Below are 17,422 nucleotides of genomic sequence, written 5' to 3' on the forward strand. Positions count from 1 at the left end.
CGGCCCCGGGCAGTGTTGCCTGGAGACCCCTCCCCAGGGGACGGGCTGGCATCTGCTGAGTTTCGGGCTGTTCTCTGAAAAGGGGCCCGTGTTCTTTGCTGATTTATGCCTGGACGCGCACACAGCTGCACCCCGCCCCCCACGTCCCCACTCCCACCTTCCCTGGGGACAGGGCAGGGGACTGGTCTGGAGGTGCCCACCCCGGGGCAGGGTCCTGGCTCCACCCTCGCCCGGCCTCTGGTGCCTCCCTGGGCTGCTCAGCTCTCTCTGAGCCCCGAGGAGGGAGCCTAGGGAGACAGCAGCTGGATTGCATCACGCATGTTTACCTGGGAACCAAACACATTCTTTAAAAAGACGGTCTGGAGGAAGGGAAGCGGACGAAGCTCCGCCCGGTCGTCTCTCTCGGGGCCTTGGAACTTGGGCTGCTCAGCGCTGCCTGTCCCGTGTGAGCTGAGCCAGACACCCCCTCCGCAGCCCCCAGGCCTCTCCCTGCCAGACCCAGCACGGCCGGGGCCAGCACCTGGCACCCAGGCACCCTCGGCCATGCCCAGTTGCCGGCTGGCCCTGTGCCCAGGCTGCCAGGCGCCTGGCCAGGGCAGTGACTGCCGGTGGACACGTCAGCAAGAGGTGGGTGGTTCTGATGATCAAGGAGGGAGAAAGAGGGGGCAGCGGCCGCCCTCGCCTCACAGGGAGCATCACTGGGTGCCGAGTGGGGGTCATGGAGCTCGGTGACCCACGGGCGGCCGGCCCTCGGCAGCACTGCCTTGTTGACGGGGCTGCCTCCTGGGAGGGAGGAAAACTCAGGGCCTGGGTGAGGCCACCACGCACACCCCCAAAAGTGGGGGGAAATGCCTGTTTGGCCTCGAATGGTCCCCAAGGCCTACAGGGGCGTTGAGCTTGGGGACCGGCCATGGGGCAGACGGAGGGGCGGGGATGACGAGGGGCGGCCGTCTTTGTCTGCCGGCTGCAGCCTCCCCTGCACCCTGTTGTGTCCCCTCCCGCAGCGTCCCGTAGGGTAGGACGCAGAAGGAGGGTGCAGCTGAGGTGAGCTGGGGCCCCATAGGGTAGGTCGGAGAGGGCGGCCAGCCGGCACCTGTGGGAGCTGAGGGCGCACCGGGGCCCTGGCTCACCCTCCACTGCACTGGGGCGGGGGCCTCCGGCAGGCACTGTCCACCTGCGTGCGGGGGCTGCTGTGGGGCGGGTAGGGTGGTGGGGACAGCCTGTCCTAGGCCCTGGGATGCAGGGCTGGAGGGCTTCACGTGTGGCTCTGCAGTGGCGGACCCAGCCCAGGCCGGGACCCCAGAGTGTGAGGGTCCAGCGTTTGGAAAGCTGCAGCCCCCCAGAGTCAGGCCACAGGGACCCCTGGCTCCCCTGTGCAACCTTCCCTGGGAACTCAGGGTCCGAGTCACTCCATCCTCTGGCTTCTCACTGCTGGAGCCTCGGGTCAGGCTGGCAGCCACCTCGCCTGTCCCCAAAGGCACCTCCTCTGTCCTTAGTCTTTCAAACAGGGGGACGGGACTGGTGGGTGAGGTCAGCTGCTGCTTCAAGGCTTCTGCAAAATTCTCTCTTTGAGGCTGCAGCAGGAAGTGTGAGGCAGGCCACAAAAGCAGAGAGGACGGTGGGCCCAAGGCCCCTGGACACCCTGCTGTCACCAAAGCCAGGCCGACAGGGCTGTGTCTTTTCTCCTTGGACTCTGGTTTAAAATAGACCCCTGTGCTCACCTCTCCCCTCATTTGTCCTCCTTTGTCACCCGCCTTTGTAACTGCTGCCGGGAGGCACCCGGACCAGAAAGCCGAGGTTCCCCTCCAGGGGTGTGCAGGGTCTCTCCCGGGACGGCAGAAGGCAGTGGGGAAGGTTCTGGAAGATCGCACCCTGACACCGCTTATGACATTGCAGAGCTCCTGGTGGGATAGAGCCCGCCCTCCCGGAGACCACCTCCCAGGGACTCCAGGTGCTCTCCCCTCCCTGCTTGGGGCCCCCATCTGTTCTTGGCCACTTGGGGCAGCCCATGAGCAGAGCGAGGGTGAGAGAGGGCACGTCTGCGGTGAGCCCTGTGGGGCCCCTGAGCACCCAGCGTGTACCACCCCCCGGGGTCCTCATTAGCACCCGCTGTGTGCTGACTAGTGACTGGGCCCTGGGGGCCTCTCCCGGCTCCCCCAGCCACTTGTCCCTTGGAGGAGAGCCTTGTCCTGCGGCCCCCGGGCCCTGGTGGGCAGGGAGTTCCTTTTGTGCCCCGAAGGGTACAGCACCTCTCCCTCCTCACTGATCTCAGCCTCGTCACGACTCTGGGGTTGTCTTCCCAGAGTCACGGAGACTCATACGGGGCTGAGGTGGCCCCTGGCCTCAGGTTCGGGCTGTCGCTCAGAGACCTGCCCTTTTCACCCAGGCCCCAGGTGGCCCTGGGTCGGGGCCGAGCCTGGTTGTCACTCAGCCCCTCTCAGCACCCACGCCCTTTGCACCCGCACCCACCCGCAAACGGGGACTTCTCTCCCAGGAACGACACCGCGCCGCACTCGCCCCCCGTGGGCCTCTCCACACACATTCAGACTCCACGGGGTTGTGTTCCCTGGTAGGAAACTTCCAGAAGTCGTGCTATCGGCTCGAGGATGCGCACACTGGACGTTTTGGGTGACGTCCACCAACTGCCCCCCTCCCCTCACCCCTCCGTGGGGCTGAGCGGCAACAGGATGCCCCCCAGGCTGACCCCAGGACACAGGGCATAGCCAGAAAGCGGGGCACCCCCTCGACCTGCAGGCCTCGCTGTGGCTGCCCGGCCCGGGCAGCCCGGGGTCAGGTGTGGTTGTCCCGCTGACAGGAGCTGTGTCCCACCCCACGCCAGGCCCTTTGGGGACACGGAGTGTAAGGCGCATCTGGCCCGAGGGTCCCCACCCCTGGGGCCTCTGCCAGGCTCACCGGGGCCCCTCAAGACCCTGTGCAGCCCCCGCCCCCAGGCTGGCGGCCTCAGGCTCAGCAGCCAGGTGGCTGCGCACGCTCAGTGGTGCCCTCGGGCGTGGCTGGTCACCTGGGCCCGTCCGAAGTGGCTCCGAAGCCACCTCCCTGTGATACTTGGTTCTTCCTTCTGCGCTGGAGCTGGGCACATCCATCCCCCTGGGTTTGCCTTCATTGGCTCTGCCCCAGGCAGAGGGGACAGCCTGGGGGGGTGGTGGCCTTGGGACACAGACCCCTCCCGCCCACCAGTGACCCCAGTGTCTGACTCCATGGGGGACCCAGGAGCCACCGGGAAGACCCCCGAGCCCCACTCAGCCCAGGGCTGGGACGTGCTGTCCCCTGAGCCAGGGGGAGGTTTTAAGAGTGACAAGGGTGGCCCAGGCCAGCGGGATGGAGTGTCGTCCCGCAAACGGATGGTCAGGCTCGATTCCCCGTCGGGGCGCACGGACTCATCGATGCTTCTCTCTCCCATCAGTGTTTCTCCCCCTCTCTCCCCCACTCCCCACCCCTCTCTCTAAAAGAGCGCTATTCCCTCAGGTGAGGATTCACAGAAGAGAGCTGGGCCGGGGTGCCCCGTGCAAGCGTCTACAGGCGGCCGGGTTTCCCGGGGAGTCCCCAAAGGCGGGCACAGATGAAGGGGTGTCGGGCTGTCAGGGCCCACTGTGACCCAGGGCCAGCCTCCCGGCCGTCCCTAGGCCTCCCATTACTTCTGGCTGTCACCTGCTGCTCACGAGGTGCCCTCTAGGGCTTCCCACCGGGAGCCTGTCACTACCTGGTGTGACCAGCATGTCAGGGAACGTGGAGAACGAGCCCGTTCTCTCCCCGGCGGGTCGGGGGGACCCTTCTCCCCAGCTCCGTGACACCACCTGGCACCTCACGGGGGCAGTTGTCTGCCACGGTCTCTGTAAGATGGAGTCAGGTGTCAGAGGTCATGGATCAAGGCCACAGCGCTGGCCACTGTGGTTGTGATCAGCGAAAACGTGAAGTCATCGCTTCCATGACTTCCTTGTCAAGAAACAGCTCCTGTCACCTGAAGTCACCGCTGCTGGCACTTCTGGGTGTGGCCTTCTAGATGTTTGCTGTTTCCGTCCTTCAGTCCTTCTGGCCGAGCGGTGTCCCCTGTGTGGGCGCGCAGCCGGCCACCGTGGAGGGGCCTGGGCTGTGGCGTGCCCCTGTTTGCACTTCTCATTGGTGTGTTTCTATTTCGGTCTCTGGGGGCCCTCGACACGGCCCCCAAGGCTCCTGGGGCAGGCTGATGTCACACTGACACTTTCTCCGGAGGAAGCTGGGCGCTGAGATTCCTCCTGTGTGGTTTTGCTCAGGGCCAGGACAGGGGGCTCAAGGTCCACTGAGCACAGAGGCCCCGAGGCTGGGCCTGGGGACCTGCCAGCTTGGTCATCCCACCCGGACGTCACGCACCTTCCTGGACTCGCCCCCGAGGCAGGACGTGGAGGACGTGCTCAGCAAAGCGCCGGCCCGCCCTGCCCGACTGGCAGGGCTGCTTTCTCCGCCAGACGTACAACTCCTGCCTGACTCGTCTCCCCGTTACGCCCTGGGGAGGGCCCGGTGGGGCTGCGGCTGTGGGCCGCCCGCAGCCTGACACGGGGGGCGGCCAGCTGCCCCAGAGGGTTCCAGAAGGCAGGCTCCTGCCCACGGCCAGCACCGCACAGTCCCAGGAGAATAAGGCCTCGGCTGGTGGTGCGGACAGCCCTCTCCTGATGGGGGACAACCTGTGGACCAGGCTTCAGCGGGGACAGACGCTCACAGACCTGGCTGCAGGGTGGGCTACAGCGGGTTCTGACAGCTTGGGACCTGGGAGCGGGGTGGGAGGGCGGGGCGGCCCACCCACCCAGAGGGGTCCTGGGCTGTCAGGGCTCGGCCAGGGGCGCCAGGACTGAGGCAAGGAGGCCGTGGGCTTCCCGGTGTGGGAACCACAGCCCAGTAAACGTCCCCACCCAGGCTCTCAGGACAGCTTTTGCCCTCACTGAGGCATGATGTGGGGGCCCAGGACCTTCCCTGGCAAGCTGGGGGTCAGGGTGCCAGGCGGGAACCGGGCTGCGGGCCCCCGGGGGAGCCAGCTGTCACTCCAGCCTCAGCTGCCACGTCTGCCCAGTGAACAGAAGGCAGCAGGCAGAGTATTTGAACGCCAGGGGTCTCTCCTGCTTCCCACATGTAGGGTCTTCCCAGCCCTTGGAAAGGGGAGGGCAGGCAGGAGTGGGAGGAGGGGACGTCGCCCGCCTGCCACCCCGATGCGGGCTCTGTCCGTGTCTGGCTGGGGAGGGTGCACGCAGGGCAATGTGTGGTCGGTTCCGGGGGGCCACTACTGTGTGAGAGCTGGGACCTCTGGAGCGCCGGGGACTTTTCAATTTACATGAGAGCCGCCCTCGAGGTCAGGGGAGCCAGCAGCACCCCCTGCCCCTCTGTGCAACTCAGGTTGTGATGAAACCCCTGAAACCTGCTGCCTGAAGGCTTTGGGGAGCCCCCACCCTGGTGCCACATAAGGCATTCCACCCCCTGAAAGGCCAGCTGTGAGGGGGACGCAGGGGTGGGAGGTGGAGCTGGACCCTGTGCTGGGGAGGGCGGGTGTCTGGGGTCCAGTCCTCCCCAGTGCAGCCCCCAAATTGCTAGCCTGTGGGGCCACCTCCCCAGGGGGAGGTCAAGTGAGCAGGTGCCCCAGTGGGAAAGCGGGGTGGGGAGGCATCGGGGTGGCATTTGCACCCCGGGGCGTGTCAGAGGCTCTAGAACAGAGGCCAGCCCACAGCATGGAGGCTGGGCATCTTTTCTACTGGAGGGCGAGGGGTCCCCCTGGGGCCCGAATCCCCCGTCCTGTTTCAGAGGCAACGTGAGGCCCCGTGCTGGTCTGGAGTGGGCAGGGTCCCCAGCCTCCTGACACCCCTCTCCCCATCGCCCTGCACTCCTGCCGGCCCAAGTTTGCATCCCACAGCAACTCTCCTCCCCCCTGGGGATGCTGGGGATGGCAGCCAGGCCTGTGTAGGACATGGTGGGGCCACGCCCGGCCCAGCCGCCTGGCTGGGGCTGCCCAGGCCTGGGAGTGGCGGGCTGCAGAGGAAGTGGCCAGTGGGTGGTGCCAGGCTGGCTGACCATGGCGCTGAGCTTGCTGTTGGCCCAGTCTGGGTCAGGAGGCCAGGCGGGTGGGGGCGGGGGACCACGTGACCTGGCTCAGTCAGCCAGAGAACTTCAAGGTGTGGCCGTCACTGTCCCCTGCACAGGGTAAGCCCCTTCCCGCTCCTCTCCCCGGGGCTCAGCCCTTAGCTGCTGTCCGGGAAATATCCCTTTGGGGTCATTTGCCTGGCCCCACCCCCCCACCGCCCGGAGCCTGGCCTGCTGCCCTTCTTGTGGGGACCCGGCCGTGGCTTGAGCCACCAGACCTCATGCTGGTCTCTTCCCGCCTTGGGGCCATGGTTTCCGCCTCCGTGAAAGGGGGCGATGAGCTCCACTCCCCCTCACCTGAGTGTCACAGAGTCGTGTCAGGTGGGGAACAACTCCCTGAAGGGCCTGGGGCACCGAGGGTCCGTCAGCGCTGGGGACTGGACGAGACCCAGCCGGGTCCCCGGTCTGGACCGCAGTCTGGCACACCGGGGCGTTCTGTGGGCCCAGAAGCTGCTCCCGCAGGGTCCGGCCGGTCGGTCCGCCCACGTGTGGCCGCCCGGCATGTTCCCAGGCCCCGTGCTGGTTCTGCTCCTGGGGACCGGGGTGGCCTCCGCAGGGCGGTGTTCTCTGCCCTTGTGGTCACTGGCCTTAGGGCCTGAGCAAGTGTCTGGAAGACAACAGACACCCCCATGTCCAAGCACTCTGGGCAGTATCAACAGGGTGACCGCTATCCTGCCCTGGGACCCACCGCCTCTCCAGGGAGAGTGCAGATGGGGCACCAAGTGGGTGGGCTTACGCCACCTCCCCCAGAGACCCCTGTGACCTCAGAGCCGTCCCCCGAGTCCCGGTCGAATCCGCCTGCCGGGTAGCTGTGTGCGTGCGGGCACGTGGGTAGCAGTGTCTGGACCCGGTGCGCCTGCTTCTGCCCCCACCAGGCGTCGTGCTGGCGGCCGGAACCACGTCACTGCTGCCTTCAGGGGACCGAGTTCCCCTTCCCTGCCGTGCAGGGCACCTGCCTGTCACCCTGCACCCCTGTGGGCACCGGGGAAGGGCTCACACTTTCTTCCCTGCCTCGGCCTCTGCCCCCGCCCTAGAGCAAGCCCCCACTGACAGAGAGGGACGTAGAGATAGGCGTGGCCGGCTGAGGCCCCCCAGCCCCCCAAGGCAGGGCTGGCTGCTTCCCCCCAGTCCCGTGTGGTCCCCCCAGACCTCCGGGGGACAGTGACAATGATTATGACGGGAGGGAAGAGGTCAGCATTGTCTCCCCACCCCGCCCTGCAGGTGGGATGTGACTCCTCCTGAAAACTAGCCCCTCCCCCAGAGACGGAGGCGACCCCCACCCCCAGATGCTGCATCCGCCTGTGCAGCCTGGACCTCAGGCAGGGTGACCTTTCTCTACAAGAGTTTCCTTATTCTGGCCTGAAGGGGGGGCGTTTGGGTGGCAGGAGGGGCCACGGGGGGCGGGCAGCAGCGTGCCCCCTGGAATGCAGCGGGCCTGGGCTTCCTGTCTGCTCTCCAGGCCTTGTTCTTGCCCACTCGGCCTTGGTGCAGAATCAGAGAGCCTGTCACCTTCCAGGTCCCAAACAAGCACTCAGACTCAGGGACCGGGCGGGGCCTGACCGGCACCTCCTGCTCCGAGCCAGCACCACCTGGACCCAACAGCCCGCTGAGGCTGGGGTGCTGCCTTCCTCAGCAGCACCGGGCACCTGGTGTGGGGGTGTCGGGTGGCCCCGCAGGAACCTCACCAGGGTGGTTCTGGAAGTCAGCCTCTGACCCGGCCGTGGCCACCTCTCTGCCGACCCTCCCTGACCCACAGACAGGGAAGCCCGGGACCTTTGCTCTGACGCCCGGGCCACTCACCCCGCTGCACACCCTGCTCCCTGAGCTGGGGAGACGCGGGGGACAGGCAGGCAGGCAGGCAGGCAGACATGGCCCCCTTGCCCAGGACCCGTGTGCTATGGGGGAAGCGCTGACAGAACCAGTGAGTGGGAAAGCCTCGGGGAACTCACGCTGTGTGAGGCACGGGGTGGCAACCCCTGGGAGGGGACATTTGAGTCAGTGTGGAATCGTGGAATTCGAGAAAGATCCAGCCACTGGAGGTGTGGGCAAGGGCGTGGGGCGGGGCAGGGAGTTCCTGAGCACAGGCCCCGGTGGGGAGGGGTGTGAGTTTGGCAGAGAGGGTGAGGGAGCCAGGTAGGCGCCAGGTGGGAGGAAGGCGCGGGGCTGGTGGAGACCCCACAAAACCGCGGGACCCTGAGGCTGGCCTGAGCTCTGAAGCAGTGAGGAGCAACCGGGGCGAGGTGGCCTGGGTTTACCTTGGCAGTGGCCAGAAAGTTCCCCCCTTGACCCCACAAGGTAACCCGCGGCTGGCATAGGCGGCCCCCACCAGCAGCCAGGGGGTGTGTCTCAGGAGAGCTGGGCGGAGCCACCGAGCAAGAGGTGCTGCCCTCCCTGTCGGAGCCGATGGCGGGCAGGGGCCCTGGCCTTGGGGTGACGGGGTACAGAGGGGACGTTCGCCATGTACACCGGGCTGCATTCGACTTGGTGGGGATCAGGGACATTCCAGTGTCACTTCTGATGTGTCTGCTGGGCAAGTAGGAGAGTCCCGGGTGGGGGGGGGACTGGTAGATGGTGGACCGATGGAACATAGTGGATGGATGGATGGGGGATGGGGGGATGGGTGGGTGGGTGGGTGGTGGGTGGTGGACAGGTGCTCGCCCTGCCCAGGAAGGCCCAGGGCCCCGGGAGAAAGTGCAGCCATTGTCCTGGGCCGGGCAGTAGGCCGCTGGCCCATGGGGGGGGGGGGTGGCTAGTGGCAGCCCTGGGCCCAAGAAGAGCCTGTCACTCCACCCTCCTTCAGCACTTGCTTGGGAGCGGATGGAAAGCAGGACAGGGGCGGGACCGCCCCCCCAACACCTACAGGCTGGGACCGCAGGGCAGGGCCTTCTTGCCACAGCCACGTTGTGTCCTCTGCACAGCGGGCTGAGGTCAGAGGGCGTGGCACCGTTAGTCGTCGGTCTGCTGCCTGGGCAGGCCTGGGGTGGGGGCGGGGTAGGGCTGTTAGGGGGCAGTGGGGGCAGGGGCTGGGGTCGTGGGACTGCCCTTTCCTGGATGGCACCCTGAGCCTCGGGCAAGGTGGGAGGCCTGGTGGGAGGACTCCATCCTGGTCGCCCTTGCTGGGGGGCGGGGCGGGGGTGTTTCAGGGCGGGGCCGGGAGGCTGCAGGAAGCCAGTGCAGCGGTGGGAGCCTCGGGGGGGCACCCGGGCTCAGAGCCCACCTGTGCCCCTCCACGTCCAGGCTTCGTGGATCTGAGGGAGCAGGGCCACCAGGCTGAAGGGGGCTGCGACGGCGCGTGCCAGCCTCCCCCTAGCTGCCTGGGTCACCAGGCTCGCCTGCCTGTGTCCCCTCTCTCTGGGCCGCCTCCCTGTGTGTGTTGACGGCTGTCTCCCCATTGTGGAGTTCCATCACCAGAGAAGGAAAGCCTGGTGGTCTGTTTTGGGCCAGTGGCCGCCGCAGGGCCACTTGGCTGGGGCCGGGGACCTACAGAGCCAATGTGGAGCTGGGGCTGGGGCTGGGGCGGGGGCGGAGGGCAATCTCCTGTGACAGGCTGCGCTGGCACTCAGCTGTCACTGCACCCCCCCACTGGCCCTGGCAGGTCCACACTCCTCTGTGTGGCCCCCGGGCTGGCCGCCCCTGCTGAGCTGCGAGTCCCCATCTGAGACATAGCGGTGGGGGCCTGGGTGTGAGATGGGGTGGCCCCTACTGCTCCGCCTGGCTTGCCAGGGTGGGGGAGGTGGCCCCCGGCCTGGCGTCCCCACCGTGCTGTCCCTGATCTCGTAACAAGGGGGGCCCATGCTCTGCTTCCTTCCTCGCAGAAGCCGCCCAGCGCCCGCGCCATGAAGGAGGAGACCTTCCTGCGCCGCCGGCTGTCCCTGTGCCCACCGTCCTCCACCCCTCGGAAGGCCGAGCCCCAGAGGCGAGCCCGGGACCTGCTCCTTGGCGGAGAGAGCGATCTGTACCCTCTCAGCCCAGGTCAGTGCCCGGCCCAGCCTGCCCTCCCCGCTCTGCAGCCCCGCTCTGAGACCTCAGCAGGCCCTTCCCCCTCCTGTGCCTTCTGGGTCAGTGAGGGCCCCAGCCTCACTCACCCTGCCAACCCAGTGCAGGGAGCTGAGCTCCATAACCCAGGCCAGGTAAAGCCCAGGCAGCCTTGGGGGTCCAGCGGAACTCCCAGTCCAGGCTCCGGGGTCAGCCCGGCACCCTCGGGAGGGCGTGGTGCAGCGGCCCCACACTCAGGCTGCCGGGACGGGCAGCCTGAGTCCCCACCGCACTCTCCCGGCCAGGGGACGGTGCTGCTGGGCCAGCAGGAGGACCTCTTTGGCCTCGGTTTCCTCATCTATAAAATGGAGGTGCCATCGGGCCTGCTCCTAGCCTCAAACAAGTCCCAGGCTCTGGGAGGGGACGGTCAGACCAAGGTGCTCTCTTGAAGCTTGTGGGCAAAGTGCCAGGCACACAGGACACGGGGTCACCCCACTGCCACCTCACCTCATTCTCCAGAGCCCCACCCAGCAGGGTGGGGTGGTGACTGTGGGCCCGAGAGCCCAGCCCTTCCTTCTCAGTGCCCTTGTGAGGGTGGGAGGAGGGGCCGTGCCTGCCCCCAGAGACCTCCTGCCTAGCCCCCTCCAGCCTGCCCACGGCTCCCTGCTGCTCTCTGGAGGGTTGGCGGGGAACAGCCCCTTCCCAGCCACAGTAGCCGTCTGCTAGCCTCAAGGGAGACTTGGAGTGTCAGGCCCACAGGCTCTCAGCACTCAAGGGGCTCCTGGGCCCGGCCCATCCAGAGTCTCGTCAAGCACATGGGGACACTGAGGCTGTGGGTGGGCAGGGCCTTGTGGACATACACGGCAGGTGGGGGTGCAGGGCACCGGGGGAAGTAAATCCCACATTTATTCTCGGTCACCAGCCCTCACAGGAGGGGTGGGGAGAGGACAGGTCCTCAGACTTGTGGGGAACTGGCACCCCTGTCTCTCAGGTGCTCCAGGGCCCCCTAGCCCTCCCCACCCAGCAGGCAGCAAGCAGCCCACGGGGAAGCCAGAGGCAGGAAAGGGCCCCTTGCCGTGGAGAGGGCCCCTGTCACGCCCGGCGAGGGTTTTGGGTCCTTGGTGTGGGAGGCCGGGCTGTTCCTGGGCCCTTCCGCCCCGGGTGAGCCTGGGGCCTGCAGGACAGCGGCACTTCCTCGGCTCCCGCGCTGACTGCTCTGCTCCCTGGTCCCGGCCCCCCAGCCCCTTCGCAGGTGCCGGGCTGGTGGCTCTCAGGGTGCAGGTCCTCGCAGCCCACAGGGGTGGCTCCACCCCCAGGGTTCCCACCTCCGCCTCCCAGCCCAGCAGCAGGGGCCTCCTCCCGCCCATAAACCCTCGCTCTGGGAACACGCTTTGTGACAAAGAGGGTGGGGGAAGGGCAGCTGACAAGGGTTCCCACCCTCCCTCCCTCCGTCCCCAGGAGGGATGCAGATACCTGCAGGGACCTTGTCCTCCACCTCCCTCCCGGGGTCGGGCTCTCAGGGCAGCAGGGTTTGGGAAGGGGATTCGGGGTGTGGGAGGCGGCTGGGCACAGCCCCGGGAGGCCCTGCACCTGCCTGTGCCTCCCAGCCCGGACTCTGCATTGGTCACCTTGACACACCCACCACAGCTCCTGCAGAGGCTCGGCTCCGCCCTGCAGGCTGTAGAGGCCAGAGGTCTGGGTGCCTCCTGGCACTGACACCCCTCCCAGCTTAACGGTGACACTAGCGGGTGTTGATTAGATCTCCCAGGCAGTGCCTACAGCTGCTGCCGCCTCCGCCGGCTTCCTGCCCCACCCAGGCCGCGCACCACACGAGGGCAGCCAGCCGAGCGGCCAGTGCCTGCCGTGTGCCTCACCCCAGAGCTCTCTCGCAGGCAAGGACATGGAGCCGAACGGCCCGTCGCCGCCACAGGATGAAGGACCCCCGACCCCTGGCTCTGCCACCAAGTTGCCACTGGTAAGAACCTGGCCAACGGAGGATCCCAGGGCCGAGAGCCCGCCTAGGGGACCACGGGAAGTGGCCAGAGGAACGGGCTTCAGGGGCACCAGTGAGCCCGTCATTCCGGCCCATCGCACGGGGTCTGCTCAGAGTCCCGGGCTTGGAACCGAGGGACGGCTGCTGCCTGCTGGGTGTGACGAGGGACGGGCAGGCTGGCAGGGTGTGGGCTGCGTGTGAGGTGGCATTCGGGGACAGAAAACCATGGTACAAGGAGCCCCTTTGTCTGTTGTAGTGAAACCCGCGGCGACACGAGCCTCTCCCCCCTCCCCCCTCGCCCGTGCGGCTCCCTTCGCCAGGTCCGCCCTGTGCAGGGGATGCTGGGTCCTGGAGAAGTGTGTGTGCACACTCGCATACACTCCTACACTCACACACAAACACACACACACTCACAGCCACACATTCACACACTCATCCACACACAACCACACTCAAATACATGCACTCACGCACATTTACACACAGGCTCAGCCATACCCTCTAAGCAAACCTTCACTGCAGGGAAGGTGAGGAGGCCCAGGGGCCCCCTGCAGGTCCCCTCCCACCCTTCCCTCTCCTGGGGGCCATGCCAGGGAGCCAGCCCGCATGCCCTGGCAGAGCGGGGTGGCTCTGGGCTCTGGCCAGGGGGTGGGGGGCAGCACAGACAGAGGCCAGGCTCTCCCCCCACCCCAGCCACCTGCGACCCCCGGCCAGCCTGGCTGCTCGGAGGCCCGTGTCCAGGAGCAAACAGGGGGCCCGTGGAGGTTCTGATGGGCTGCCCCTGCGTCTGTCTCAGGGGAGCAGCCGCCAGACCTCCAGGGGGCGCCCCACCGCCCGCCCTGCATGCCCCACCCTCGGCCCAGGGCCGGCGGCTGCAGGGCCAGCAGTGGGAGCACCTCACCTGTGTGTGTGTCTGTGTGTAAGTGCATGTCACGTGTGCGTGTGTGCGTGTACATGTGTGCGTTGTGGAACTTAAAATACTTTTTTGGAAGATTTCCATTGCAGAAAAATAGAGAGGACGTAAAATCCCTCACCGTGCCCGTTTCTCAGCACACCGTGCAGCAGCGCTGAACACACTCACACCGCCGTGCGGCCGCCCCTCCGTCGTCTCCCCCACGGACAGTCCGTCCCCACTCCACCCTCGCTCCCTGCCTGCCCCCCGCCCCCCACACCCGGCGTCCACTCTCCTACTCTGACTCTGACCCCTCTGGGCCCCCTGTGAGTGGGTCAGGCAGCATCTGTCCTTCTGCGCCTGGCTCATCTGCTCAGCACGGTGTCCTCGAAGCCCAGCCGCCCTGCAGCGGGGGCCAGAAGGCCCTTCCCCTATAAGGCCAAGCCACCATCCACTGTATGAGTGGGCCACGTGTCCATTTATCCATCGAGGAACACTGGAGCTACTTGTTTTTTAAGATACAAGTTTATTGCGTCAAAACCCTGACCACATGGTTATGACCTTCTACAAGGTCATAAAATGGACTGCAGACACGCTCAGCTTGCTCCTGTTGCAACGCCATTCACTCGGCCAGCAGGCGCTTTCTGAGTGTCTTGTCTGCGGAGGGCCCATACAGCTGGGGCGCTGGGGGTGGAGTCCCGGGCACCACGAAGTCCCCGCTGCCACGAGCTGCTGCCCTAGCGGTCAGGACAGGTACCAGGCACAGCCCGTGGGCCTGTGATGTGGCCGAGGCTCTGTCCACCCCGAGGTCCCTTGGGGCTGCTCAGTGGGGGAGATGAAAACTCCCCCGTATGTGTCTGTGTGTGTCTATATATGTGTGTGCGTATATCTTTTGATGAGGTGAAACAAGTTCTTTTAGCCATTTTAGGTGTACGGTTCAGTGGCATGTGGTGCATCCACAGTGCAATGCAACCACGGCCTGGACTCGTAGAACGTTCCAGAACATTCTCCACAGGGACACCCGCTCCCACCAGCAGTCACTCCCCACTCTTCCCCCGCCCCTGCTTCCCAGCCCCACGCCCTGCCGGCTCCGGCCAGGCATGTAGCGGAGTCACAGCACGCAGGGCTCTGAGTCGGCCTCTGTCACACGTGTCATGGTGTGTCAGCACCCGGCCCCCCGCCAGGGCTGAGGAACACTGCCACGCGTGGGTGCACCATTCATCCCATGCATGGTGGTGCGTCCATTCATCACCGGTGGGTGTGCATTCGAGCCCCTTCCACGTCTCGGCTCTTGGGGATCACGCTGCCAGGATCGTGCGTGCACACACATTTGTTAGCCCACTGACTCCCTGCGTTTTCGGGTCCCTGCTTTCGGCTCCTTGGATGTGCTGGCGCCGGGGACAGCAGCTCTGAGCCCTCTGCGGTCCCAGGCCCCACACCCACGCCCCTCCCCCCTGCACCGGGCTCTCTTGCAGGCAGACTGCAGGCCCTACAACGGGTCTGACAAGGAGTGTGTGTCCCCGACGGCCAAGGTCACCAAGAAGGAAACTCTCAAGGTGGGCAGGGGCCTGGGGAGGGGCCCGGGCGTTCTTTGTGGGGTGAAGGGGCACCTGGGCCCGTGAGGACACCCCCCAGTTCACCAAAGGACAGGGGACGGCCGGTGCCCTCCTGTTCCTCTCCGCTCCCTGCCCCGCTGGACCCGGAGGCCCCACGATGGAGGCCCGGGTGGCCGCAGCACCGGAGGAGCCCGGGGGGTGGCCGGGACCTTCCCCGCTGACGCGCCTCACACAGGTGCAGAAGGAGAACTACCGGCAGGAGAAGAAACGAGCCACGAAGCAGCTGCTCAGCGCCCTGACGGACCCCCGCGTGGTCATCATGGCCGACAGCCTGAAGGTAGGCGCCACGGGCATGCACGTCGTCCAGTGTCCACCGGCTCGCTCGGGAGGCCTCCGCAGGGGCCGTGCAGAGTCGCCAGCCGCCGGCGGACCGGTTAGCCTATCTGTTACCACAAATCCGGGCCCCTGCACTGGGGCTGCCCCCACGAAGGACCGTGAGCCGGCGCTCGAACCAGAGGAGCTCATGCTCTCCCAGGCGGGGGCCAAAGTCCGGAACAAAGGTGCCAGCGGGGCCGTGCTCCCAAGATTCCAGGGGAGACCCTGCCTGCCTGTCCCAGTCCCTGGGGCTCCGGGGGTCCTGGGCTTGGGCCGCTCCCTCCACCCTCCGTCTCCGTCTTTATAGGCCCCTCCCCCTGCCTCTGAGTCTAGTCCCTTGCAGGGGTGAGTCCTGAGTCAGAACCCACCCTACTCCCCGCGGCCACCTCTGCACAGACCCTGTGTCCCACTGAGAAGAGGGTGAGGCCCTGCTGGTGGGGGCCCCAGGTGCCCCTGGAGCCCTTGGCTGGGGACGGGGCGCAGAGGGGAAACTCGGGCACTGTGGGAGAGGACCGGGGTTGGGGTCGCAGCCCCGTGTCTGGGCCTCCCAGAGGCAGTGGGTGGTTCCCTCAGCCCCCACCCAGCCTCGGCGTCCCCCTCTCTACACCGGGGTCGGGGGGCCGTGAACCGCCAACCAGACAAGCGTGAGAGGAGGCTGGTCGTCTGCAGGGCCCTGGGCCGCCCGTTCTGTGTGATTCTGTGGATCTGTGGGGAAAGAATGATGGGCCGGGTGTGTTTGGACTGGGAGAGGAGATGACGGACACCGAAGTTCACAAAGTGACGATGACGACCGTCACAGCCCGTTGCTGTGGGAGGGCCTTGAACCTGAGCTCTGTGAACTCCAGTGGTCCGGTCCTGGCTGCACTGTCTCCTCTGGACTCAGTCTAATTCATGAGCCTCTTTGGAAAACGGGGAGAGACCCGCGCCTGCAGCCCAGAGCCCCACCCCGCTCGGCCCCCGCAGCGCCGGCCGCCCACGCACTGACGCCCCTGCCCCCCCGCCAGGTCCGAGGGACCCTGAAGAGCTGGACCAAGCTGTGGTGCGTGCTGAAGCCGGGTGTGCTGCTGATCTACAAGACGCCCAAGGTGGGCCAGTGGGTGGGCACGGTCCTCCTGCACTGCTGCGAGCTCATTGAGCGGCCCTCCAAGAAGGACGGCTTCTGCTTCAAGCTCTTCCACCCGCTCGACCAGTCTGTGTGGGCCGTGAAGGTACCGCGGGGGGAGGCCCCTGGGCAGCCGTGCAGGAGACAGACACTGCCGGGCGGTCGGGAGGCTTGTTGGTGGGCGTGAGAGAGGGCTGTCTGTGCCACACGGGCCCGCCGGCCCGCTGTGGTCCCTGGCCCTCCGCGTGGAGCGCAGGGTGCGGCTCAGGGCCCGGGGGGCACCGAGGGGGCAGCATCCCACCTGTCCGGAGGTGGAGGAGTGGGGCCCTGTGGGCAGCTGGCTGATTCAAGCTGTGACCTCAGCCCTCCTTCCCGGGGCTGCCCGGCCCAGGGCCTGCTGCGGCCAGGTCACCAGATCAAATCCCGAAGGCGCAGCGAAAGTGGGGTGTCAGAGAGACATCAAACAGATGATTTAGTACAAGTATATCCCAAATATGACACGGAATATACTTAGGCTTTTAAGAAAGGTTCTATTATTTTTTTGAGATTCTAATTTAATTGGGCATCCTGGATTTGGACGTCCTGACTCTGGCCACCCTGAATCGGGGGGCTCGGAGCTGGAAAGCCACTAAGGAGGGGGACAGAGAGAGCTCCCCACCCTCACTCCTCTCCTGCTGTCCACCTGGGTGTGTGGCGGGCGCCTGACGCTGCCTGGAGACCCTGAGGCCCCAGAAGTGCTTGTGCGTGTCCGAGTGGCCCCGAGTGGCTGTGTTTGCGCCTGTCCCAGGTGTCCTTGGGGGTGACGTTGGGCGTCTTGCCCCTCCAGGGCCCCAAAGGAGAGAGCGTGGGCTCCATCACACAGCCCCTGCCCAGCAGCTACCTGATCTTCAGGGCCGCCTCTGAGTCCGATGGTGAGTCCCCACCTGCTCCGAGCGTCTCTGTAGTGACACACACCCCCACCGCCACCGGAGCAGTGCCCCTTGTCCAGGAAGCAGCCTGCCATCCTGACACTGTCCTGGTGCCCAGCAGGCCTGCCACTCACTAGTACCGGCCTCTCTGGGCCTCAGCTTCCCCATGGGCAGAACGTGAATAAATAGCACCTGCCTCCTAGTCATTGGGAGGGTTTGCTAACTTCAGATGACGCAGCCAGGTGGCAGTTACTGGGCCCCAACCACGTGCCAGGCAACCACTGGGTCAACAGATTCCACTGCGGTCACCCACCTTTGACTCAGGAGGCAGGGGAATCCCACCCAGCAAGAAAGTGAAGGAGTCGGGGTAGGAATCCTGATTTCCTCCTGCCCAGCGCATCGCACGTTGTTGGAGTGCCCTCCAGTGGCTGCTCCTTGTAAAGCGGCTGCTGCTCCACGCCCACAACCCCCACCCAGCCCTAAGGCCTGGCACCTCCTTGG

The 17,422-nt window shown here is 66.2% G+C and overlaps 1 protein-coding gene across 2 annotated transcripts in view; it reads left to right on the plus strand.

Moving 5' to 3' along the window:
• Positions 1-303: 303 nt before the first annotated feature.
• OSBPL5 (oxysterol binding protein like 5) overlaps positions 304-17,422 on the plus strand; it is a 32,910-nt gene continuing 15,791 nt past the window's right edge. The window contains exons 1-7 of one of the 2 annotated variants that reach the window (XM_037062603.1): positions 304-627; positions 9,936-10,092; positions 11,988-12,070; positions 14,456-14,536; positions 14,772-14,873; positions 15,916-16,119; positions 16,840-16,924. In XM_037062603.1, coding sequence (XP_036918498.1) covers positions 319-627; positions 9,936-10,092; positions 11,988-12,070; positions 14,456-14,536; positions 14,772-14,873; positions 15,916-16,119; positions 16,840-16,924 — 1,021 coding nt within the window. In that variant the 5' untranslated portion in view covers positions 304-318. The remainder of the gene's footprint in view (positions 628-9,935; positions 10,093-11,987; positions 12,071-14,455; positions 14,537-14,771; positions 14,874-15,915; positions 16,120-16,839; positions 16,925-17,422) is intronic. The other variant, XM_037062602.1, reaches the window with a different exon arrangement.

Source organism: Sturnira hondurensis, unplaced genomic scaffold, assembly GCF_014824575.4.
Source record: "Sturnira hondurensis isolate 20B ecotype Veracruz unplaced genomic scaffold, ASM1482457v3 Scaffold0014099, whole genome shotgun sequence".
NCBI classification, from domain to species: domain Eukaryota; kingdom Metazoa; phylum Chordata; class Mammalia; order Chiroptera; family Phyllostomidae; genus Sturnira; species Sturnira hondurensis.